The 23,789-nt window shown below is 59.6% G+C and overlaps 1 protein-coding gene across 1 annotated transcript in view; it reads left to right on the top strand.

The window, feature by feature from the left end:
* The first annotated feature begins 3,102 nt into the window (after window positions 1-3,102).
* The window catches only part of FGD3 (FYVE, RhoGEF and PH domain containing 3), a 37,386-nt gene continuing 16,699 nt past the window's right edge, over window positions 3,103-23,789 (top strand). The window contains exons 1-9 of the mRNA XM_035029252.1: window positions 3,103-3,177; window positions 10,925-11,076; window positions 11,801-12,333; window positions 16,654-16,743; window positions 17,609-17,745; window positions 19,233-19,389; window positions 21,528-21,666; window positions 22,144-22,202; window positions 23,422-23,568. Of these exons, the coding sequence (XP_034885143.1) occupies window positions 11,851-12,333; window positions 16,654-16,743; window positions 17,609-17,745; window positions 19,233-19,389; window positions 21,528-21,666; window positions 22,144-22,202; window positions 23,422-23,568 (1,212 nt within the window). The 5' untranslated portion in view covers window positions 3,103-3,177; window positions 10,925-11,076; window positions 11,801-11,850. The remainder of the gene's footprint in view (window positions 3,178-10,924; window positions 11,077-11,800; window positions 12,334-16,653; window positions 16,744-17,608; window positions 17,746-19,232; window positions 19,390-21,527; window positions 21,667-22,143; window positions 22,203-23,421; window positions 23,569-23,789) is intronic.

Genomic DNA, 23,789 nt, shown 5'->3' with positions numbered 1-23,789 from the left:
ACCGATTTCTGGAGCGGTGAGTGCCGGGTCAAAGGGCAAATGTCCCCTTCTGCCCCACCCGTCATGTGGAGGGGTCTCGCTAGCCTGATGGGGAGAGCGGGTCCTCGGTGTGGGCTGTAGCTGTCTCCCCACGTGTGTGCGGGCCACTGAGATTTCCTTCTCCCTGAGCTGGCTGTTCCTGGCCTTTGCCCCGAACTATCAGTTTCTGGATCATTCCACAGCCCACTCATCCCTCACCCCTCACCCAGACTCAATGACACAGGTGACTCATCCAGTGGGGGCCAGCCATCTGAATCTTAAAAACACAAAACCGAGCCATTTTGCCACAAAACCAAGTGTGGGTTGAGTCGAGGCAGCTCCACACATGTAAACGTCAGACAAACTGCTCTGTGTCTGGTGACTCTTTACCATCCTTTGTCCCTCGTGCCGCCTCCGTGGCCACCGAGGAGCAAGGGAGCTTTTCAGGACGTGAAATGCTGGAAGAAACAAGATTCTAGAGAAGCAGCGTGGCTCGTGGTCCTACAACAGGATTGCTCCAACCATGGAAACACTAAATGTTGAACTTAAAAGCCTTTGATTTTGGACTAATTCTAGATGTGCAGGCAAGTTGCGAAGACAGTGCAGAGGGTTCCTTCTCCCAGTGTCCGCACCCACACAGTGGACTCCATTTGTCCGGAAGTGAGCCTGGCAGAACACCAGACTACAGACTGTCGGATCCGAACTGCCACAACGTGTTCAGTAAACACTGAATGTTAATGTTGTTTGTGCCCAGAATTCTCCTAAAGGCAGGAGAGAGAATCTGGTTATCTTTTTTTTTTTTTTTTTAAGATTTTATTTATTTGACAGAGAGAGAGACACAGCGAGAGAGGGAACACAAGCAGGGGGGAGCAGGAGAGGGAGAAGCAGGCTCTCCGCAGAGCAGGGAGCCCGATGCGGGGCTCGATCCCAGGACCCTGGGATCATGACCTGAGCCGAAGGCAGATGCTTAACGACTGAGCCACCCAGGCACCCACCCCCTTTTTTGGTCTTATAGATGCTAAGACAATTAGAATAATCCACAAGAGTATGGGGAATGACAAAGAGGATAGTCAAGGGACTTTCCGCAGTAGCATGGAAATCTTTTTTTTTTTTTTTTAAGGTTTTATTTATTTGTCAGAGAGAGAGAGAGCACAAGCAGGGGGAGTAGCAGCGGGAGAGGGAGAAGCAGACTCCCCGATGAGCAGGGAGCCCGATGCGGGGCTCGATCCCAGGACCGTGGGATCATGACCTGAGCCGAAGGCAGACGCTTAACGACTGAGCCACCCAGGCGCCCCAATACTTTTATTTTTTTAAAAGATTTTGTTTATTTGACAGAGAGAGACACAGCGAGAGAGGGAACACAAGCAGGGGGAGTGGGAGAGGGAGAAGCAGGCTCTCCGCAGAGCAGGGAGCCCGATGCGGGGCTCGATCCCAGAACCCTGGGATCATGACCTGAGCCGAAGGCAGACGCTTAACGACTGAGCCACCCAGGCGCCCCGAGAATCTGGTTATCTTGACGTGTTTTGTTTACAAAAAAATAAACACATTAATTCTCAATGTGTTTAATGAGGGGCCAGGGCTGGAGGAGGCACGTGGCTCTGGCGGCCCTGCCTGCTGCCGGGGAGGCCGGGAGCCAGCCCGCGTGGTCGTTTCACTCCCTGGGAGAAAGTGGGAGCCGTCCCACTGTCCCACGCTCTTGAGCTCAAGGAAGTGCCGATGAAACACAGCCACGAGGGGCCATGGTATGCTGCTTAATATTCTATACGAAGCACGACGGCTAGTGCGTTCCTTGTTGGACAGTGCCGCCGCCCGGGTGGAGAGGTCCGCCGCCTGATGCGTTCCAGCCCGGCTGCACCCCACTCCACTTTTTGCCCATCACCTTTGGGTCGCGACACCTGGGCTGCTGCCCGAACACAGCCCTGCCTCCGTAGGCCATTTCTGTGCAACAGGGCTCCGTCCCGATGGGGTCTCCCTGCCAGTCTCCTGACTCGGGGATGTCAGCAGGCAAGGGCCGTGCTGGGGAAGGTGGCAGGTGCTGCTCTTGGCACCTGGAGGGGCCCCCCCGCCACAGGCCAGGCCCGCGTTCCTCACAGAACTCTGTGCATCCCGTCTCCTTTCCATTTTATGGCAGAGGACCTGAGGCTCTGAGTTCTCAGCCCGTGAGCCGGGGTGTGAGCCCAGGTGCCTCTGAGACAGGGGCCGCCGTCCTGTCACCTGCTGGGTGGGGCAGCGCTGGTCCTCGGTGACGGCTGGGGGCCGCATGGTAGGCGCTCTGCGTGCTCGCCTGGGTCTTCCCGTCCCTGGAGGGAGGCGCACCTCTGTCCGTGTGCATGGCGCTACCGCTGGCTGCTCGGTCAGCCGCTTCCTCACAGACTTCCTCAAATCCCAGGCTGGAAGGAGGACTATCTGGAGGGAAAGTGGGCAGCGTCCGCAGCCTGACCACCCCCGCCCCCAACAACTGAGCGCGGGAGCCTCCGCTGTGCGCTCTGGGCTTGCGTGGGCTGGAGAGACGCCCTCGTTAGCTGCCCTGGGCTGGCTTCCTCGCGCTCGCGTGCTCCCTGGCTGCGAGGCGCTGCCCCGGGGGGGCTCCACGGTGACCCCCGGCCAGCAACGAGGACACCAAGGCTCAAAGAAATCCGTTTGTTTCTAAAGAAGCATGCAGGCGGGACGAACAAGCCACCATTGGAACGCATGCAGAGCTCGCGCTCTAAGCTTTGCAGGAGTCGTCTTTGTGCATTTACTTTCTCCTGGGGTCACCGAGCTGCCCCGTGACAAGGGTGCTCCCCTGACGGTCCACGGGCCTCCTCTCAGCTAGGGGACCCCCTGAGGGTCCCAGTGTCGTGTCCCCGCAGGTCTGTGCCCAGAAGCCCACGAGGCGAGTGGGGGGGAAGGCTGCGGCCTGCATCGCCTCCACCCCGGGACGGCTTGGGGCGCCGTGGTGCAGGGGTTCTTGGGGGCCTGGACAGCTCTCCAGCCCGTCTGGGCTGTATTTTCACACAGGAGGCAGCTGGGGAACCAATGAACTTGGGCGTGTGACGATGCGGAAATGCGAAGGCACCATCTTTAGTGACCCGTATTGCAAAACCCACAAAAGGAAGTTGTGTTTTGCTGCAGCCTGAAGTCAGCCCCGGGCAGAAGCGCGGCCTCCCGGGACGGCAGGTGAGTGGTGCTAGCTCTGGGGTCTTCGCCGGCCCCCAGGGCCTGTGCAAGTCCTACAAGGGGCACTTTTGGGCATGAGGGGGTTGAGAGCAGGAGCGGCTTGGGGTTGGTCACTTCAAGGCAGGAAGCCATGTGGTGGTGGGTGAGTGGTGCGTCTGTGCTCCTTTGGCTCCTGGGGTACCCCCGGCTTGATTTGTGAAGAGCCAGCGTGTTGTGGGCACAGCCCGCAGCAAGCGTGCCATCGGCCGGGACAGCACTGGGTGTCGTCTGGGGCGCCTCAGACTCTTGCTAAGATGAACTGAGCCCAGGAGGGGCCGGGGTCTGAGGCTGACCCGGTTCAGGGTGACCCCCACATGGGCCAAGCCTGCGCACCTGTCCCCGAGGCCCTGGGCAATGCGGGTCTTCCTTTACCTGGGCTGAGGAAGGGTGAGTGGTCCACGCAGTCCCTAGGGGGGTAGGCCTTCCCACAAAATGTGTGGCTATGGAAGATTCCTCAGCAATCTGATGCTAAGTTTAGACACTGATGGGGCTTGGCCGTGGCGTGCTACTGGGGAGGAGGACACCCTGGGATGCCCACCCTGCCGACTCCAGGCGCCGACTCCTGGCAGGGCGGACGTCCTGGGAGGCAGAGGGGTGGAGCCAGATGGCGCCGTGTTTGTGCAGAGTGGGAGTGTGTTCAGGGGCGCAGCTGTCCTCAGAGCACCTGGCTCCTGGGACCCTCGGGGCTTGCAGGCAACTGGCTGAGTACTTGGCCACTCCTAAAGGAGAGGAAACAGAGGGAGCCCTGTGCCTTGGCCTGCATGCTGCCCAGCTGGGCCCCACTCAGACCTTCAGAGCCTGACAGCTCGCTGGGGCAGGGCGGGGTCGGGTGCGCGGGGAGGAAGTGGTTTGTCTCCAGCTGGGTGTTTGCAGGAGGCCAGAGGCCCTGGTTCCCCTCCTTGGGTTTGACATCTGTCTCCCCACAAAGGCCAGCACCTCCAAAAGTTCAGGGGCCCCCGAAGCTGGACAGGACTGTGTGCTCTGACCCACAGGCCTGACCTTCAGTTGGTCTGTGAAGGCCAGAGCTCAGATGGGGGGCTCAATGGAGGCCTTCAGGACATGTGGGGCTTTGCTGCCCTGAGCCCCTTGAAAGCCCAGCGATGGGGATGTCCTTGGACTCCGAACAGTGACAGTGGTGCAGCTGCTGGTCCCAGCTGGGAGGCTGGGAGCACTGGCCTCCCCACATCCTCCGTACCTGTCCCAGGTGGGTTCTCGTGACCCCCACTGACAGATGAGGAGAGTGAGGCACCTCAGTAAAGGGGGTGAGTGTGGAAGTCAGACTGTAGGACACGTGAAACCAGCCCTGAATGGAGCATCACTCACCTGCACGGTCCCCTGGCTGCCCATGGCTGGGAGACACATCCTGGCTCCAACCCCTACGTTCTACCTCCTCAGTCTCCAGGTACGATTCTCCAGACGGCTGGGCTGATTCTCCTTTGCCCTGCTCCTCCGTCTGGAACGGTGTTCCCTCTGCCTGGGACTCTGTTCCCTCTTTCTGGGATCACACGTATGGTGGTGATGATTGGTCACCACGTAGGCACCCAGTGAGGTGGGCGGTGACTGACCTTTCCGGTCGGCTCTGGGGGCTCCAGTGGACCCCCATGAAGTGCATGTGCGCCCAGGATGTGATGCTCTAGCCCCCACAAGTGTGTGGCTTTGGGAGAGTGAACCTGCTGCCTGGTCTCCCTTTTGCGCAATAACCCGGCAGGTCACTGTGCAGTCAGATGAGACCTGTCCTCGTGGGAAGGCCTCCCCCGGGGTGGCAGTGGGAGTGACCCCAGGCGGGGGTCCCAGGGCAGCAGTGAGAGTGATGGGGGGGTTGGGGGGTGTCCGTGCGGAGCTTCCCCCATCCCCAGCGGCATTGACCCCTGGATTGAGCAGGGCCAGGCTGCACGCACACAGGGTGGCCCCGGGAGCATGGTCAGGATCTCCGTGCAGTGGGAAGCTTTTGGAAGGTTCTCGTCTGTTCGTTTCACTAGGTCTTCTGGTGAATGTCTCAGACATAAGCCAAGGTGGAGTTGCGTGGGGAGCCCGGGGTGCCGGAGGTCGGCCGAGGACCTCTGCCCCGTGCACGCGGGCCCGACACTAGGTCACCCAGCAGGGCTCCAGAGCTTCGTGGGCCCGCCCAGACGCAGCTTGTTCTGCGCACAGCTGGTTGCTGCGTGGGGACCGGTCTGTGCTCCACCACAACGGACAGTGATGCGGTGTCTGTAGTTAAAGCCCCGACGACAGCAAAACAAAAACAGAATAGGACAAAGAAAGCACACGAGAATGCGAGTGTTGATAGTAGAAAATAAAACTAGGAAGGAAAAGAAGAACATTATGTATAAGTGAAAAGATTAAGCGGAAGCAGCTCAGGTGGTCGGTTTTGCAGGCCCACGGGGTCCGCACGTGCGACTCGTGTGCAGTGCGACTCGTGTGCAGTGCACCTGCGTGCCGTGTGGCCCCGTGCGCGTGCGTCCTGCATGCTGTGCACCTGCGTGGCGTGCATTTGCGGGCCGTGCGGCCCCGTGCCATGTGTCCCGCGTGCCTTGTGGCCCCATGAGCCTGCGCCAGCTCTTCTGTCATGGCTCGTTGCGCTGGACCCAGTGCATTTCTGGGTTTGCTGTCTGGGAGCTTCTGTTAAGCTAGCTCTGGGCACACATCATCGGTACTGTGCCCTGGCGGGGCCTCAGCAAGTCCTGCAGGATGGAGCCGGTGACAGGGCCCTGGGAGCTTTAGGCCGCGTCAGTGGCCGAAGCCCATCAGCCTGGCAAGCTGTCCTGGCCCTGTACGTCTGCTGGGCTGCCAAACACGTAGGAGGTGGCCGGGTGGGGTCCGGTGCTGTGCGCCGCCTCAGGCTTTGGGAACTTTGCAGGGCAGTTACGTCCGTTTTACAGAGGAGAAAACTGAGGGTCGGCAAGTTGTCCCTGGCGGCCCGGCTGGTAGGTGGGAGCAGCCCATCACTCTGGCTCGAAGCCTCGGGCCAGCAGCATGATGCTCGGCCACCTCCCCGGATCCACACAGGAGGCCCCAGGAGGCCCTTGTTCACTCGGTGGGGGCCACATGGGGGGAGCCTCGTGGAGCTCGGACACAGTCTCTCCCCTCGGGGTCTGTGTCAGCCGCCCCCGGGGCTGGGTCTCTGGAGGGCAGGGCAGCAGGGCCCGGGCGGTATAAGTAGTAGCAGGGGCCAGGCCCTCGCCACAGCCACGTGTCTGCGGGGCGCCCAGGGGTTTCTGGGGGTGTGCGAGGACAGGCCAGGACCCAGGCAGGCAGTAAATTCTAGGCGTTTGAATCACTGTTGTCTTAGCCCTCATTCACACAGCTTCTGATAAGAATTTTCTAGAACGTTTTTTTAAAGCTGTTTTTCTGTGGTAAAGTACATGTGACATAAAATTTGTCATCGAAACCACTTTGTCCAGTGGCGTTACGTGTGTTCGCACGGTTCTGCAGCCATCCTCCCTGTCCGTCTCCAGAATGTTCCGTCTCCGGCTGAGACCGCGTCCTTATTAAGCACTACTGCCCCCCCCCCGCCCCGTGCCCCGGCACCTGCCGTCCACTCTGTGTGATCTGATGACTCCGGGGACCTCACACGGTGTTTGTCCTTCTGTGATGGGCACTCAGCCTCGTGTCCTCAAGGCCCGTCCATGCTGTGGCAGGTGCCAGGGTGTCCTGCCTCTTGAGGGCTGAGGAACGTCCCGTGGCCACTGAGCACACGAGCTGCGTGTGCGTTCGCCCGGCCGGCTGCTGCTGCGAAGGATGCGGTTCTGATCACGGGCGTGTGCGTCTGTTCAATTCTCTGGTTTCAGTTCTTCTGGGAGAAGAGCGTTCTTGAGGACCAGGTGTTGGAATTCGGTATTGGAACAAAAACAGCATCTCTAAGAAAAGCTGCAGCCCCCCTAGGAGCCACCACTGGGCCATTCAGCCCATAGGGCGCTGCCCACACAGACATCCCAGCGCCACAGGGACGGGAAGCTTTTATTTCCTTTTTGTTTTTCCGTAACTTCTAAGTTTTCTAAAAAGGACGCGTCGCTCGAACAGCTTTTGAAAGCACAGCAACTTTAAGCATGGTATGAGCTGAGGAGGGCGTCCAGCACGCAGGGACGGCGCCCTGTTGATCCATCTCCTTTCCTCTGTGCTCAGCTTGCCTGCAGCCCCCGGCCCCAGGTCTCGCTGAGCCCAGCAGCATCCCAGAGCACGTGGCCCCCACCGTCTGCGCCAATCTCCATGTGCTCAGCGGACAGGGTGGAGACCCCAGGCTGAGGCCCCAGGAGAAGGGCTGTGCTTCCAGAGCCTGACCCTGGAGCGAAGCAGCTCCGGGTTACTGCTACACGGCCTCGTGGGTTCTGCAGCCTCGTCTCCCCACGTGGACCTGTGTGCAGGCATGGTGGCACAGGGACCTCCCTGTGTATTTTCAGACTTGTTCAGATGACCTGCTGCATGTGAGCAACCACCCGAGCTTGGTGGGGGAGAGAGCAGCCCCACTGAGCATCGTCATCTCGTACAATCCTGGGGCTGGTGCCGGTCAGGGTGGGACAGTTTCAGAGGCCAATCAGAGGTAGCTGCTGTCAGTGGGGAGCAGACGGGATGCTAGGTGCCAGGCGGCAAGAGACGGGGATGGCAGGGGCTCTAGCAGGGTGCCTGTGTTGCTCCCGAGGAGGGAACATCTAGCAGCAGGTGGGGCTGGGCAGTGCTCGGCCTTGTGGCCCATGTGCAGGATCGTCCCTGCCTGTCTCGGGCAGCCACCGGGCAGTGCCAGGGCTCCAGGGCCACTTAAGTGGTCCGCAGTGCCTTGCGCATTTAATTTCTCCATCCTTCTCCAGCGCCCGAACCTCCCCCAGGCTCAGTGTTGGGGCTTCGATGCTGGGTGGTGGCGGCCGCAGGTGTCCAGGGCCCCGGCGGAGTCTCCTGGGGTTGGCAGCCAGCCTCATTCAGCTGGGGGCTCAGCGTCTCTAAGGCGAGAGCCAGGGCCAGAGAGAGATGGCTGACGACAGCTCCGTGGCTCCTCCCGTGCTCTCACCCACCCCCACCCTGGCCCTGGATGTGTCAGAATGAGCTTGGAGCCCAACCCAGAGTCCAGGGGCTGGTTCTCCAGGCCAGCATGGCCGGGGTCAGCCTTGGCTTCCTCGTCTGAAACACAGAACATCACCCACCTTGGTGTTTGTGAGTGAGCGAGTGCACAGAGGTGCTGAGCACGGCTCCTGGCACATGATGCGTGTGTGTGTGCGCACGCACACGTGTGTGGTATGGAAACACGTGTGTAGGTGTGGGCACGTGCGCATATGTGTGTTCCCTCCCCAGAGCCCCCTGCTCCCCTGTGCAGTGTGGAGGGCACACTTGGACGTGGAAAGGCAGCGGGGAGACCAGTCTTGAGGTGAGCAAGGCCGTGGGCTGCCTCCCTCGGCTTCCTGAATCAGACTGGGGGCGGTGGTCTCCACTGTTGTACCCCACACTCGGCTGCCTGTGGGACGTCTTTGTGTTGAGCTTTGGGCTCTCCCATCTGGCTGAGCTGGTTCTGCTGCCCTTGGAAGAAGAGGTGGTCACGGCTCACGGGCCTCCAGGGGAAGGGCGCACCCCACTCCTCCAGATGAGGATGCCTCCCCAGGCTGCGGGCCTGCCACCTGTGCTCTGCCCGACCCCGGTCCCTTCTGTAAAAGTGGCACTTGCGGGGCACCTGGGTGGCTCGTTTGGTGAAGTGTGCCTTCCACTCGTGATCTCAGGGCCTGGGATCGAGCCCCGCATCTGGCTCCCTGCTCAGTGGGGAGCCTGCTTCTCCCTCTGCCTCTGCTGCTCCCCCTGCTTGTGCAGTTGCTCTCTTGCCATGCTCTCTCGAGTAAATAAATAAAAACTTAAAAAAAGATGGCACTTGGGGAGCACGGACTTGCTAAGGTGGCGCAAGTCGGAGGCATCGCCGTCTGGGCGGTGTGCGAACACGGGGGACTGCGCATGTGCACGGCGCCCCCTGACGTTTCGACACGCATGCGTACTGCGAGACGCTCGCCCCAGGCTCGACGGCGAGCCCGTGCGCTGCCCGGGACCGCAGGTTGGTGTGTGTCTCCTGGAAGTCTGTGTAGACGGAAAGGCAGGGGTGCCGTGTCTTCTGCCCGTCGGCTTCCGCCGAGCGCGGAGCCATCGCGCGGCGTCCTGGAGGGGTTTGCGCATCACCCTCCTTGGCGTTTGCTGGGATTCAGCGCTGGGGTCGTCAGGTGGCAGACACCTGCCCGCTCCCCTCCCGGGGCTCCAGCTACGCGAACGTCGAGCCGCGGGACGTTTGCTCGCGCCGCTGTCTGCGTGCGCTTCAGTGCGGGTGGCTTCCGCCGCTGTCCCCGCAGACCCGCTCATCTCCCGCAGCGACTGCAGGTCCCCCTCCGCCTCCTCACCTTGGGGCTTTCAGCTCTGGAAGCTGGCGTGTGCGTCCGCACCTGTGGACGCACGCACGCCGCCCGGCTCGAGCTCTCGCCTCGGCTCCGAGCGCTGCTCGGGGGAGCAGTGATGCTGCCAGTGAGCAGGTGGGCGTCCCGGACCCGGGCAGAGCTCCCCGCGGGGCGCTCGCCCCCCAGCGCCGGTGGGGACCAGCGTCGCCCCGCCTGCGCCACCGCGGTTCCCTCCCGCGTCTCCCGCGCGCTCCCGCGCGTGCGGACCGCCCTCGGGGCCCGCAGGCCTCTGCGCCCTGACGGGGCTCTCCTTCTGGTGCTCTGCCCCGTGGCCCCCCCCCCCCCCCGCTTGGTCTCGGCGCCGTCCCTCGGGTCCACGGGGCCCGTCCCTGCAGGAAGAGCGGCGGCTGAGGGCGCTGCACCGGTTTCCACCTGCTGGGGGCGTGGTGCTTCGCTGCCTGGCCGAGGGGGGCCAGAGGCGGGCTCCCTGAGGCGGGGTTGCGGAGGCTGCGCCTGGGTCCGGAGGCCCCACTGGACGCACGGCGGCTGAGCGCGTGGCGGCGTTCCACCGCGCGTTTGCGGGCTGGGCAGGGAACCGGGGTTTCTCTCTTGCGCTGTGAAAGGGATGCGGAAAAGCATGTCCTTTCCGTTTGGAGCCCTTCTTTCTTCTGCCCGTTAAGCCCGCCAGGAACGTGGCAGGGGCCACGATGCGCGTGCACCCTGCTCTGGCTTTGGCGTCGCTGGGGGAGAGGTCCCCCCGGGCAGTCTGGCCGCTTGGGAAGCCGGCTGTCGCAGGCGGAGCGGGGCCTCCCGGCTCAGCGGCCCCAGCGTGGCAGCCGCGCTCCCCGCACTCTGCCCGGAGGTCTTCCCGCCTGCGAGGCACTGCGGGGCAGGCCCTGGGCACGTTCGCGGGTCTGTGCGAGAGCGAGAGGGCGTTGCGTCTCCACGCATGGCCCCTCAGCCTGGTCTGCGAGGGCAGGGGAGCGTCTGCTGGAGCTGCGGGCCGCTAGGCTGATTGTGGGTGTGCGCCCTGGGCGCCTGTGTGTGCAGACGTCAGGAGGGTGCTCGGGTGTGGCTGGGAGGTGCCCCCCGGCCCTGTGCACACCGGGCGGGTCCCTGCCTCCCCGGTCAGCTCTGGCCTGGGGTTTTGGGCTGGGCGCTCAGAGCTGGCCCTGCACTCGGGCAGGAAGCCACGTGCTCCGTCTGCCTGCGGCCCATGACCTGTCCAGGGCTGGCCGCGCTGGGCGGGGCCACGGAGCTGCCCTTCCACCCTCTGCCTTTGGAGCTGGTCTGACGCCGGCCGCCGCAGGTGCGGTGGAGAAGGCAGCTTTCATGCTCCTGTCCTGTTGTTGCAGGACCCCTGTGTCAAACCTGCTGGACAGGAAGGACATTTTCAGCCAACCTCCCAGCCCCGCTCATGCTCACGGCCTGAGGCAGCCAACCCAGACCCCGAGCACGGCCGGCAGGGAGCCAAGAGCAGAGCCCTCCCTGGAGACCTGGGCGTCAGGTGAGTGGGGTCAAAGGAAGATTCTAGGGAATGGTGATCTCCCCTGGCTCCGTCCCCCCTCAACCCTCCCACGATTCCTGACTCACCTCTCCACTGTGACGGCGTCCAGGAGAGGGGGTCGGGGAAAGCAACAAGCAGCTCCAGGAAGCTTTGTGGCGCTGGGGGGGGGGGGTGTATCTGGGGCAAAGCCTTGGCCTCCCTGGCCCAGGGTCTCTGGACGGTGCGGGTCACAGTGATGCCGAGGGGGCCCCTCAGAACCACATCCCGGGGTGCAGAGCACCCAGCTGACCTGACCCACGCGCTCACGACGGTAATTTTTGTGCGTGTGGTTTAAATGTGTTGAGTGGCAGGTGGCTTCACGCTGTGGGATTCCTTCCCTCCTCCTTTCCTCCCTCTTTCCTTCCCTCTCTCTGTCTCTTTTTCTTCCTACCTTCCCTCTTTCTTTCCTCCCTCTTTCCTCCTCTCTGTCTCTTTTCCTTCCTTCTTTCCTTTTTTTTTTTTTTAACATAGAAGAAACTTATTTTTAAAATAAAATGCTTTCCATTTGCCATTCCCGAAAGCCTGTCTGGACAGGACCCAGCTGGAGCTGTGTGGGCTGTTCACACACGGCCCCCTCCCAACTCCGCCCTTCTCTGGGGGGAGACACCTGGGGGCTGCACTCTGGGCTGCATGCAGGGGTGGTCCATGCCTGGCTGGCACTAACCCTGCTCATTTCCCCCCACAGGCAGCCCCCCGGCCAGCTCCCCACGGAGCTCAGGCACCTTAGCTGTGAGGATGGAGTCAGGAGGGGGCTCCTCAACAGCCCAGGCCCCCATCGCTGCCCTGGGGGAGCCAGACTCTGGGCCTGGCTACTCCTCCCTGGAGCTCCCGAGGGCAGACCCAGGGAAGCTGCAAGCACTGCCACTCGGGCCTAGAGCCCACGGCAAGGACCCCGACCCTAGGAGCCCTGGCAGCCCAGCTGCTGCAGGGAATGGCCCCCCAGACACGGGCCCTTTGAGGGAGCTGAACGGTGCTGCTAAGCTCCCCAACCGGGACAGCGGGATCGACAGTCCATCCTGCAGCATGGCTAGTGACCAGTTCCCCTGTGAGGAGGGCGGCGAGGCTGGCCGGGGCCCCGGAGTCCCGGGGCCGCACCTGGACGCAGCCCCAGAAGGCAAGGTCCTGCAGGAGGCAGCCGATAGCGACGTGGGCGAAGGTAGCGGTGAGGAGCCTGACCCCGAGAACTGCCCCCCTGGGGCCCCTGCGGACCTGGCCAAGGTAGGCCGCCCTCACGTCTTGGGGTGGCAGGGGCTCTTCTGAGGGGTCGTGAGGTCAGAGAGGCCCAGTGATGGGTCGGCAGGGAGGGCAGGGGCCCCGGCACCTCAGGCAATGACCTCACTCCCAAGCCTAGGTTCTGCGTCCACACGGCACAGGGACCCCACCCCTGGGGCCACGGGGGTGGTCGCTCACGGAGCCACCACCACATCCTTTGCCAGGGCTGGCTGCCCACCTTGCAGAGCCCCTGTGTCATAAACAGGGAACCGAGGGTCACCATGGGGTGTGGCAGGGGTGGGAACGGAGCCCCGGCTCGGGAGCCGAGCCCCGAGCAGACGCCAGGAAGCAGCTGTGCCCATGGTGTGGCGGGTCTGCTGTGAGAGAGCCCACGTGCATCCCAACAGCATCTTGGGCTCTGGGCTCTGCACTGGGATGTATGGGGACGAGGAAATGAAGCCGAGGGCCCCGGCTCAGAGACACCGCCTGTGTGGGGAGAATGGCGTCACGACCGGGTCCCACGAGCAGCACAGGAGACGCCAGATCTACTGGCCTGGCGGGCGAAGGGCGGGCCAAGGGCAGCCTCGTGCCCACACTGGTGTGAGCCAACTTCGGGGGGGGGGGGGCGCATGTTTTAAGTTAGGTTTTGTTATTATTCGGGTATGGTAATGCCAATAGATCAGGGGACAACTGCCATGAAAAGAGAGTTTGTCACTTACAGTTCCCAGGAGGAGGGGCAGGCCAGGCCCCGGGGCCACCCGCGAAAGACCAGAGTGGGTCAGGGAGCAGAGGGGGTGGAAATTGTGCATGAGAGCCTGTCTTATGGTTTCCGTGGGAAGGAATGGGTGAAGCAGGGTGAGCAGGTTTAGGATTGCCTGCACAGAAGGTGTCCCAGATGTGTGGCACCTGGTCCTGGGAGACCAGGGCAGGGGAGCCGTGAGAGCCCACGGAGGGGCTGGGGTGGCTCTGCGGAGGCTGGTTCGCGTGAAGGGCACACCACGTGGGTCAACAAGGACACGAGACGTGCAGACGTCCTACCACATAGAAACCGAGTGATGTGGTTACTGCGGGCCACACCACCGTGGCTGTCGAGGCGTGCTCCCGGGGTGGGGGGAGCTCAGCTGGCTGCCCCGGTCTCCCAGGTGGTGGGGGCAAGTGCACACCCCAGGCCTGCTCCGCTCCTGCCCACACCAGGCTCTGGGGGAAGGCCCAAGCCTTCGCGTCTGTAACGCAGAGATGCCGACACTTCTGGGTCTGTCTGCTCCGCGGGCATGGCCCGTCCTGGCCAAGGGGTGAGGCGTGCACCAGGAGCCCCGGGGCCCTGTGCCTCCCTTCCCCCACACGGGAAGTCAGCCTTTGTCATGCGGAGGAGGTCCCAGCTAGTGCCGTTTTTTTTGTCACAGAGGGACGGTGAATCTTGTCAGATGCTGCTTCTTCATCGGTTGGGTCATCAGGAGGGTTTCTCTTCGTGTGTTGAGCCCCACAATAAACCTCCCTTGGTCGTGGTGTCCGGTCCTCCTCTGTACCGTTGAGTCAGGTTTGCTGATGTCAGTCTGCGCAGGGCTGTCCGTCGGCAGCGTCCTTGTAGGCTCTCTGCCGGCTCTGGCATCAGGCGGCACTTAGAGGGGTTGGCTCCTCTTCAGTGTTTTGGGAGCATTTGAGAAAGATTGGTTTTAATTTTCCAGGGAAGCCATCTGGTCCTGGGCTTTTCTTTGCTGGGCAGTTTTTTTATTGCTTATTCAATGCACTCACTGTTGGTCATTCACATTTCCTGTTTCTTCATGTTTTCAGTCTTGGTTGTTTCTAGGAATTTATCCGTTGATCTGGGCTGTCCATTTTTTTGGAGCATAATTGTTCACATCAGTCTCTCGTGATCCTTTTCATTTCTGTGATGTCGGTTCTGCGTCTTTTATTTCTGATATTACTTATTTGAGTCTTCTCTGTTTCTTAGTTAATTTAGTTAAGGGTGTGTGAATTTTGTTGATCCCTCCAAAAAACAACTCTGTTCTGTTGATTTTTTCCATTGTTTTTCTATTCTCTGTTTCATTTATCTCTGATCTGATCTGTTATTTCCTTCCTTCTGACTGCTTTGGGTTTAGTGTGTGCTTTTTCTAATCTCTTGAAGTGTGAAGTTACGTCATTGATTTGAGATCTTTCTTCCTTTTTCACACACACATTTATGGCTACGAACGTTCCTCTGAGTGGCCTTTGCTGCGTCCCATAAGTTTTGGTGTTTGTGTTTTCATTTTCATTTCAAGCTATTTTTCTAATTTCCTTTGTGACTTCTTCCACCCTTCCTGAAGACTGCCTTGTTTAATTTCTACCTATCGGTGGGTTTCCCAGTTTTTCTTGTGCTATTAATTTCTACTTTCATTCTATTGTGATTGGAAAAGATACTTTATATGGTTTCAACCTGCAGTTTGTTAATGCTTGTTTGGGGGCCTGATATGTAGACCGTCCTGGAGACTGTTCCATGTGCACTTGAGAAGAATGTGCCTTCTCCTGTTGTTGGGTGGAGGGGTCTGGGTCTGTGTGTCTGTTCACACACCTGTCTGCCTGTCCTGGCCGGTACCATGCTGCTTCCTGTATTTAGGACTTACGAGGTTTGGTGCATAAATACTTGCTTGAACTTTTTAAAAGTTTTTTTATTAATTTAAGTCCTCTCTGTACCCATCATGGGGCTCGAACTCACGACCCCGAGATCAAGAGTCCCACACTCTCCGGACAGAGCCTGTGAGGCGCCCCTGGTACCTAAGTATTTGTAAGTGTTCTGTCTTTTCCGAGAGTTGTTCCTTTTATCATCATATGATGTAATTTGTCGTATCTGGTAACGGTTTTTTACTTACAGTCTGTTTTGTCTGATACCAGCGTACCCGCTCCTGCTCTCGTTCAGTCTCTGTTTGCACGCTGGATCTTTCCCATCCTCCCACTTCCAGCTTGTGTGTGTCCTTAAATCTAAAGTGAGTGTCTTGTGCACAGCATGTATTGGATGCTGTTTTTTAAATCCATTCAGCCAATCCGTGTGTTTTGATTAGGGAGTTTAATCCATTTACATTTAGAGTAATTACTGATAGGGAGGGACAGTTGTCATTTTTTTTTTTTTGAAGTTTTCATTTTAATTCCAGTTAGTTAACATACAGTGTTATTTTAGTTTTGGGTGTACAATATAGTAATTCGACAATTCCATACATCACCCTAACAATAACAAGCAAACTTTAAAAAAAGTTTTTAAGGCAAGATGAAAGAGGTTAAGGCTAAATATATATATAATGACCCAAAAAATGTGGTAAAGTCCCCTATTAAAAGAACAGTACTCTCATATTGGGTTAAAAATTAAAATCCAATGATGTGTTTCTTATAAGAGATATACCTAAAGCAAAAGGACATATATATCTTTTTATTTTATCTTTTATCAAGCATAGAGAAATTAAAAGTAAGAAATGATATTGTATTAATTTTAGGGAAGGGATGGTTGCCATTTTGATGATTGTTTTCTGCATATCTTACGGCTTTTTTGTCCCTTAGAGCCTGCCTTATTTTTCATTGAATTTTTGTAATGGTATGTTTTGATTCTCTTCTCGTTTCCTTTTGTGTATATTTGGTAGATATATTCCTTGTGGTTACTATTGAAATTACATAAAACACCTTAAACTTAGAGCCTTCTGTCGCATGCGCAGCTGGCCTCTGTTTCCAGGGATTTCAAAACTCTGGCGTGGATCACGTCCCCAGTCGGGCAGACAGGAGCCAGCAGTCCCTCGATGGCCCGCAGACCAGCCGGGGGACTGGATGCGCGGCTCACCACCTCATTTCCGTCCTGAACAGGGACCTCCAGCGTAGGGACGACGTCTCCCGTGGGCCACGCTATGGTGCCTGGGGAAGGACACAAAAGGGCATGCCGGTTGCTGCCGGGTTTCCCGTTTGCTGGAATCCCCTACCGTGACTCGGGGCAGTAGCTTCTCAGCTCTTTTCTGGAGTTCTCACGGAGGGATTGTAGTCTCTACGTTGTTGGTGCCATGTCCCTGGGGGAAGGGGGGCCTGTAGCTTTCTAGTCTGCCATCTTGCTGACGGCAGGCCACAGAATACTTTGATGTGGCTGCTGTGTGGTCAAGGTCTCAGGAGGGCAGAGTTGTCTCTGGGATGCAGAAGCTGTTTGGGGGGGTTGGCAGGAGCTGTTGTGCCTTCCCCAGAAACCTCCCTGAAAAGTCCATCTGTGAGGACTGAGCTCCCTGCCCCAGTGCTAGTGGCCTCCTCCAGCCCCCAGGCCCCCTGGTGGCCCCCAGTGTCAGACCCCGCCTCCCCAGGGCACCGTGTTTCTTCTCTCTGCAGTGCTCCGAGCCCCAGAAGCTGCTCCACATCGCCCAGGAACTCCTGCACACCGAGGAGACCTACGTGCAGCGGCTGCACCTGCTAGACCAGGTAGCTCCCGGGGTGGGATCCCGCCTTTATGCCAGTCAGAGGCAAAGTCCCAGGCTCAGCGCTGGCCGGGCCTTCCAGCCGGAGTGTGAGAGACTTCACACTAAAACTCAGGTGGCTGTGAGTCTCCTCCAGAAGCTCCTCCTTTTTGCTGTCTGAGCCTGGGGCTCTGGGGTGAAGGTCCTGTCCCGTCACCTGGGCGGGGGGGGGGGATTCTTCCTGGCAGTTGCATTATCTGAGCATGTAAATGGCCTCTGGAAATCTTAATGTCCCCGTAGCAGCCCGGGGTTTAGGAGCACAGGAAGTAAACCTCAGGCAGACGCCCAGAGTTCTGCCAGGTGTTCTGTTTGTAGCTCAGAGAGCGGAGAAGGGGAATCGGGACCCTCCAGTTCCCCTGAGAGGTGGGCGCAGGCAGGACGGCCTGTCCACGTCAGCAGAGGACTGTGTCTGCCTCACCCGCAGTCCCTAGCCACGAGGGAGCTTGCTTTAAAACCGTAGGTTTGAGCCCGTTCGATGAAGCGGAGGTTTGTTAAGAAAACAGGAGGCCAGGGGCGCCTGGGTGGCTCAATCGTTAAGCGTCTGCCTTCGGCTCAGGTCGTGATCCCAGGGTCCTGGGATCGAGCCCCGCGTCAGGCTCCCTGCTCGGCGGGGAGCCCGCTTCTCCCTCTCCCACTCCCCCTGCTTGTGCTCCCTCTCTCGCTGTGTCTCTCTCTGCCAAATAAGTAGATAAAATCTTTAAAAAAAAAGAAAGAAAGAAAGAAAGAAAACAGGAGGCTGTGGCAACCTCTCCCGAGGGCCCCCCCACCCCGCGAAGGCAGCTGTAGCAGCCCCTCCCTCAGCGCCCGCTCCGGGGCCTCTGCACCCCCAGGTTTTCTGCACCCAGCTGACAGAAGCAGGCATCCCTTCGGAGGTCACCACAGGCATCTTCTCCAACATCTCCTCCATCTATCGCTTCCATGGGCACTTCCTTCTCCCCGAGCTGCAGACGCGGATCACACAGGAGTGGTGAGTGCGGCTCCTGGTTCCCGGCGACTCCGTCCCGCAGCTGTGTGGGATTCTCATGGCCAGCGGCCTCTCAGTCGGAGTCCGTGTGCCTGAGAGACAGGCCCTGGCTCCTTCCCTGCAGGGTCCTGGCCAACCCTGACCCGCAGTGTCCCCATGCCTTAGCTTCTTCATGTGCACACCATAGCGACTTTAATACCCGCTCAGGCTCTGTGGGATCCGTGAACACCAAACAGCAAGTAAACAGAGCTAGCAGCTGTATTTTCCCTCCCCATGTATACTCCACATTTGATTTAAAAACTGAGATTTTCCCCTTCCCAGGGCACCTTGGATCCTCCGGCTGCCCCCAGGGGCTGTCCTTCTGTCCCTCTGCCGCTTCTCCTCGTTCTTAGGGGAGGGCCCGCTCGACTGTGCGTCAGGATAATAAAACATCACAGGCATGGCCCTCCACCTGCCATTGTTCACGATACGTGCTTCCCCCACTGTCGCCAGTGCTTTTTCCCTCTTCTCCGGCCTGACTTTGAGCCGGAGCGTGGGTCTCCGGGGCATTGGGAGCGTCAGGAGCTCAGCCCCTTGGGTCCCCAAGAGCCCATTCTCCAGCTGCAGCCAGGCAAGTGAGGGCACTGAGGCCAGGAGCCTTGACTAGCAGGCGTCCCTTCTCTTGCCTGGCCCAGTGAGGGTCCCTGTCGCTTTGTGGGTCTTTGTGAGGAGCAGACTCCCCCTGCAGAGCAGGTTACACTGTGTCCCCACAGCCATTGATAACAGCCCAGGGCCCGATTGACCTTCTGTCCACACTTGCTAAAAATGGGTTTTCTTCTCAAGGCCCTAGAGAGACTCCTCGTGCACAGACTGCAGGGAAGGAGCCCAGGAAGAAGGCTGGCCCACTTGCCTTCGCAGGCAGCCTGCCTTCCGGGGACGTCCGCCAGAGCACGTTCTCCTGATGCCGCCGCGATGGCTTTGGGCACACGCTCGCTTGCTTTCTGATGATGTTTTTAGGGTCGCTTCCCCTTAGAACTGTGGTTCCAAGGTCAAAAAACTATTGGTATATTTTATGCTTCTTGAAATTTATTCTCAAATCCCTGTGTGTGCTGATTTTACTACTAACCTGCTGCTTTCCCGTGACGTTGCCAGCGTCGCTTGTCCCATTGTTCCTGAAATTGGCTCCTCTAAGGGGTAACATGGGTCCTCACGGATTCTCTCTGATGCGTGGCCTGTCATTTGAGTTGTCGCATCACCACTGGCACCCCTGGCCTGGAGCCGCGGTCCTGTGCCCGCATGAGGGCCCACGTGATCCTCTCGTTTACCTCCGTGTAACACGCGGTTCCCCCCCCCACGATACAGGAGAGGAAAGTAAGGCTCAGAGAGGGTGGCCGGTTTGCCCACCATCACACAGCACTGGGAATTGGGCCACTGCCCCATGGATTCCAGGGGACGTCCCCGTCCCGCCCTGGCCCAAGCTGTTTCTCTGATGACCTCTCTCCCCCACAAAGGGACACAAAACCCCGGCTCGGGGACATCCTGCAGAAGCTGGCCCCATTCCTCAAGATGTACGGCGAGTATGTCAAGAACTTTGACCGGGCCGCGGAGCTGGTGAGCACCTGGACCCAGCGCTCGCCGGTGTTCAAGGACATTGTCCATGGCATCCAGGTAGGTGGCCCGGCCGGCTGCACGGCACACACTGCGGTCCTGCTCGAGCGTGGGGAAATTCGGTGAAGCCACGACACGCGTCCAGCTCTGCTGAGTCACTCGGGACACAAATCCTTGTTGTCATTTCACGGGAGGGTGTATGATCTGTGTCCTCACTGTTGGGCGGACTCTGCGACTCCCGCCTCCCTCCGAGGTGCCTCCCTGGCCATGCAGGCCTGTGGGGACCTGCGCGTCCCCCTTCTTTCTCTCTTCCTGCAAATAGCCCCTTATCGTCTCTTCAGTGTCGCTTTTCCTTATCAATTTGCCAGGTTTTTATATGTTAAGAACATCTTTTGTTATCTGTCCTGTATCTTACAAATTATTTTCCCCGTTGATTTTTTATTTTTTAATTTTATTTTTGATGTTTCCCAAACAAAATTTTTGGTTTTTAAATAACCACATTCACCAGTTTTGTTTTGTTTTTTAAAGTGAGATCTTTTTTTTTAAAGATTTTTTAAAAGATTTGTCAGAGAGAGAGCACAAGCAGGGGGAGGGGCAGAGGCAGAGGGAGAGGGAGAAGCAGGCTTCCCACCGAGCAGGGAGCCCAACATGGGACTCGATCCCAGGATGACCTGAGCCGAAGGCAGACTCTTAACTCAGTGAGCTACCCAGGCGCCCACATTCACCAGTTTTTTAATAAAATAACGCTTTTAAAAATCTTCAAAGTAATGCTTATAAATGCATTTTCTATCCCACAGTTAGATAATGTTTTTCTTCTACTGATATGGCTTCATTTAAAAAAGATTAGACTTGCTATTCCAGAATAGTTTCCAGGTGGACTGTGGTGTGAGGTAAGAGTCCAGTTTTCTTTCTGTGACTAGTCAGCCTCTTGTTGCAACATCCCATGTACCCTAAGCACTGTGCTCGGACATCACATGGAGCGTCTTAGCACACACCATACATACACGTGTGTGCATGCGTGCATTCACACATACACGCATTCCTCGGTAGCCTTCTGCATTTCCCCCAGATCCTGTGGCCATCGGGTCACCCCTGGCTTCCTAGTTTGGAGTCCTAGATGCCCCCTGCGTCCCTCAGCACCCCATCCCTGCCCAGAGAGGACAGTTCCAATGCCGAGTCCTTCCTCCCCCCAGCACCCTCACCCCTGGTCTGGGCCTGCCCCGGCTGTGCGCACGGATCGCCCCCTCCAGCTTCCCAGGCTGTGCCTGTGGCCGACCCACAGCCCCGAGTGACCAGCGGGAACTGGGCTCGCACTGCCCGCGTCCAGCACTGGCCCGAGCGCTGGGAGGCTGTAGGTGTAGGCAGGTGCAGGTGTGGGGGTTGCGCCCCTGCTAGAGCATGAGGTGTGCCCCCCATGGTGTGCCCCCACGGTCTTAGGAAGTGCAGGGAGATACTTTGGAATTCCGTGAATATCCCGTTCCTGGTAATTCTCCCCCAGGAAGGATTGTTTCAGTGACAGCTGCAGACTGGCCTTCTCTGGCCCTGCCGTGTCCTTCGAGCTGGAGGCTGTCCCACTGTGGGCCCTGAGTGGCACGGGTGGCAGGCGGGGAGAAGCAGGGGACAGCGTACCCCCCCAGCAGGCGCAGGGGACGGCAGGAGGGTCTCAACCAAGGAGCACGTGCGGGGCACCTGCAGGAAGAGGAGGCAGGCAGCAAGGGCTGGGTCCCCGGCGGGACACACGGAGCTGGTGCAGTGGCCGAGGGCCTGGGGAGCCTGTAAGCGGTGCTGAGCGCCCACCCCTGCCTGCACTCAGGGTCACACTTACATCAGAGTGCGCAGCCCCTCTCAGAGCGGCTTCTAGGCCACGGGTCCCCCTGTTGGGAGAGCTCCTGGTGTCCAGGGAGGGAAGAGGCCCAGCCTCCGGCACCTGAGCAGTGAGCGAGCGAGTGGACGTGCGGTGTGCGGGCTACCCGTGAGGGAAGTCGTCACGCAAGGACCAGTTTCTCCTGCGAGGACCTGTATAAAGCCAGCACGGGGGGTCTGGGTCCTTGCTCCGTTGTTCAGTCTCTCCAAGCCTCGGTTTACCCTGCTGTAACGGGTCTGTAGTCAGTAGGGTGCAGGTGCCGTGGAGGCCAGACGCGGGGTGGGGGGTCCACAAGTGCATCTGCAGGTGCCACGGGCTGCCTGTCTCCCCGCAGAAGCAGGAGGTGTGCGGGAACCTGACGCTGCAGCACCACATGCTGGAGCCCGTTCAGAGGGTCCCACGCTACGAGTTGCTGCTCAAGGACTATCTGAAGAGGCTCCCAGGAGACGCCCCCGACCGGAAGGATGCGGAAAGTGAGCCCAGCTGCCGCCAGGCCGTGGGGCTGCTGGGCAGTGGTAGCTGGGGCCCCTGCTGGAAACCCACGGAGAGAGAGGAGAGAGAGGGGCAGGGGCAGAGTGGGGCAGATCGCCAAGTGCCCCCCAGGCACATCTCGGGAAGTAACTGCGAGGGGAAAACCGCCTCACCCCCACTGCCGTGTGAGGGGAGGACCCTGGTTCTGGGGAGGGGGCTGGATGCTGGCAGAGCTCAGGCCCAGGAAGGGCCTCGTGGGGCTGGGGGGCAGCATGGGGCGTAGGGTGCCAGCCCCAGCAGACCCCCTCACCAAACGGACTGTGTCTGCAGGGCCCCACCTCTGCCTGGGCCAGGCCTGTGAGCAGCCCCGGACACCCTCAGGGAAGGGTGGGAGCAGGGCAGCCCCTGCCGAGGCCAGCAGGCACCCTGCAGAGGCCAGCAGGCACCCTGCAGCCTGACTCCACGTCTTGCTCCTGCAGGGTCCTTGGAGCTCATCTCCACCGCTGCCAACCACTCCAATGCCGCCATTCGGAAAATGGTGAGTGTGGGGCTCCTGGAGGACGCCCGAGGGCCCCACTGCAGGCACCCCAGCCGTGGACGGGGGCTCCACCGCGAGCCAGACAGGCCTGTCTGTTACTAGCTCTGTGGCTCCCTCTTAGCCCGCTCCAGCTGCTGGAACAAGATCCCACAGACGGGCTCATGCCACACTGTGTATCTCACAGCTGGGTACCAGCAGCTTCCATCCCTGGTGTGTGGGTGGGGTCTCCTCCTGCATCTGCATGGCAGGCAGAGCGTGCTCCCTGGTGTCTGTCAGTGCTGCGACCACATTGTGGGGTCCCCACCCCCAAGACCGTGACCTCGTCTAAACTTCCCCTCCCGAGGGCCCCACCTCCAGACACAGCGCAGAGGTGGAGGGGACGGCATCCCCTGTTGATGTTCCACCTCCGAAGCCTGGGGTCTGCGGATGCGGGAGCTCTCCGGGAGCCCACGCCCTGTGGTGACCCAGGTGGCCCTGTCCCTTGTGTGGCCTGTGGGAGAATTTCTAAGTCCTCTCCGAGGATTACAGATCAGGGTGGGTCACAGGAGGATCCAAACTCCTGGCTTTACTGGGAAACGCTGTAAGCCCCGCCCCACAGCCTGTGCCCTCAGCCCTTCCCTAGGCCGCCACAGTCCCCACCCAGCCCCAGTGTCTCCCAGTCCTGAGACCTATTTTCACACGGGCACTGCTGTTTTTTGAGAGGAAGAAAAGTGAAGTATTTGTGTGACCCCACGTCTCTCAAACGTGAGAAACGAGAGGCAGCCGCTCACTTTAGCATGACCGTTGCCACGTGTGGTCCAGTCCCGTGTCTTCCTTAGCTGCCTGTCCCCAGGTTTGTTCTGGGGCCCCTGGGACAGACCAGCCTGAGATCAGGCCCACGGTGGGGTGTCCACTGCAACCCAGACAGGTCATGGTTCACTCTGGGTCCTTTCTGTCAAATTTCCCTTCCCACCTCCCCACGACTGAATCTGATGGAGGCCATAGAACTGCTTCTTGGAGCCTGTGGACGTTTGGGGGAGCCCCCGTGGGTTTCCATCTCTGAGGGGTGCGGACAAGGCCCGAGGCCCCCCCCCAGGGTGGACTCCTTCCCACCTGCAGCACACCTGCTCGTCGCCCCGTCCTGGTTCCCTGATTCCGGGCCACGCCTGCAGGGCGGGGTTCCCCTCACCCCGGGGTCCCCCTGCGGCCGCCACGGGCCTGAGGCTTGTCTCTCTCACAGGAGAAAATGCACAAGCTCCTGGAGGTGTACGAGCGACTGGGTGGGGAGGAGGACATCGTCAACCCCGCCAACGAGCTGATCAAGGAGGGCCCCATCCAGAAGCTGTCGGCCAAGAACGGCACGGCGCAGGACCGCCACCTCTTCCTGGTCAGGCCCCGCCCCCGGCTCCCACCCCCCCACTACATAGCCACGCCCCCACCCTCCCCGCCACGCCCTTCACCACAGAGCCACGCCCCCCGCCCCCGCCCTTCACCACAGAGCCACGCCCCTGCCCTCCCCACCACGCCCTTCACCACGGAGCCACGCTCCTGCCACGCCGTACCCTTGGCTACAGAGCCACTCCCCACCACGCTCTTCACCACAGGGCC

The sequence above is a fragment of the Mirounga leonina genome, unplaced genomic scaffold (genome assembly GCF_011800145.1).
Source record: "Mirounga leonina isolate KUSES-001 unplaced genomic scaffold, KU_Mleo_1.0 Mir_224, whole genome shotgun sequence".
Classification (NCBI taxonomy): domain Eukaryota; kingdom Metazoa; phylum Chordata; class Mammalia; order Carnivora; family Phocidae; genus Mirounga; species Mirounga leonina.
The sequence above is the reverse complement of the archived record's forward strand: the minus strand, read 5'-3'. Positions and strand labels throughout refer to the sequence as shown.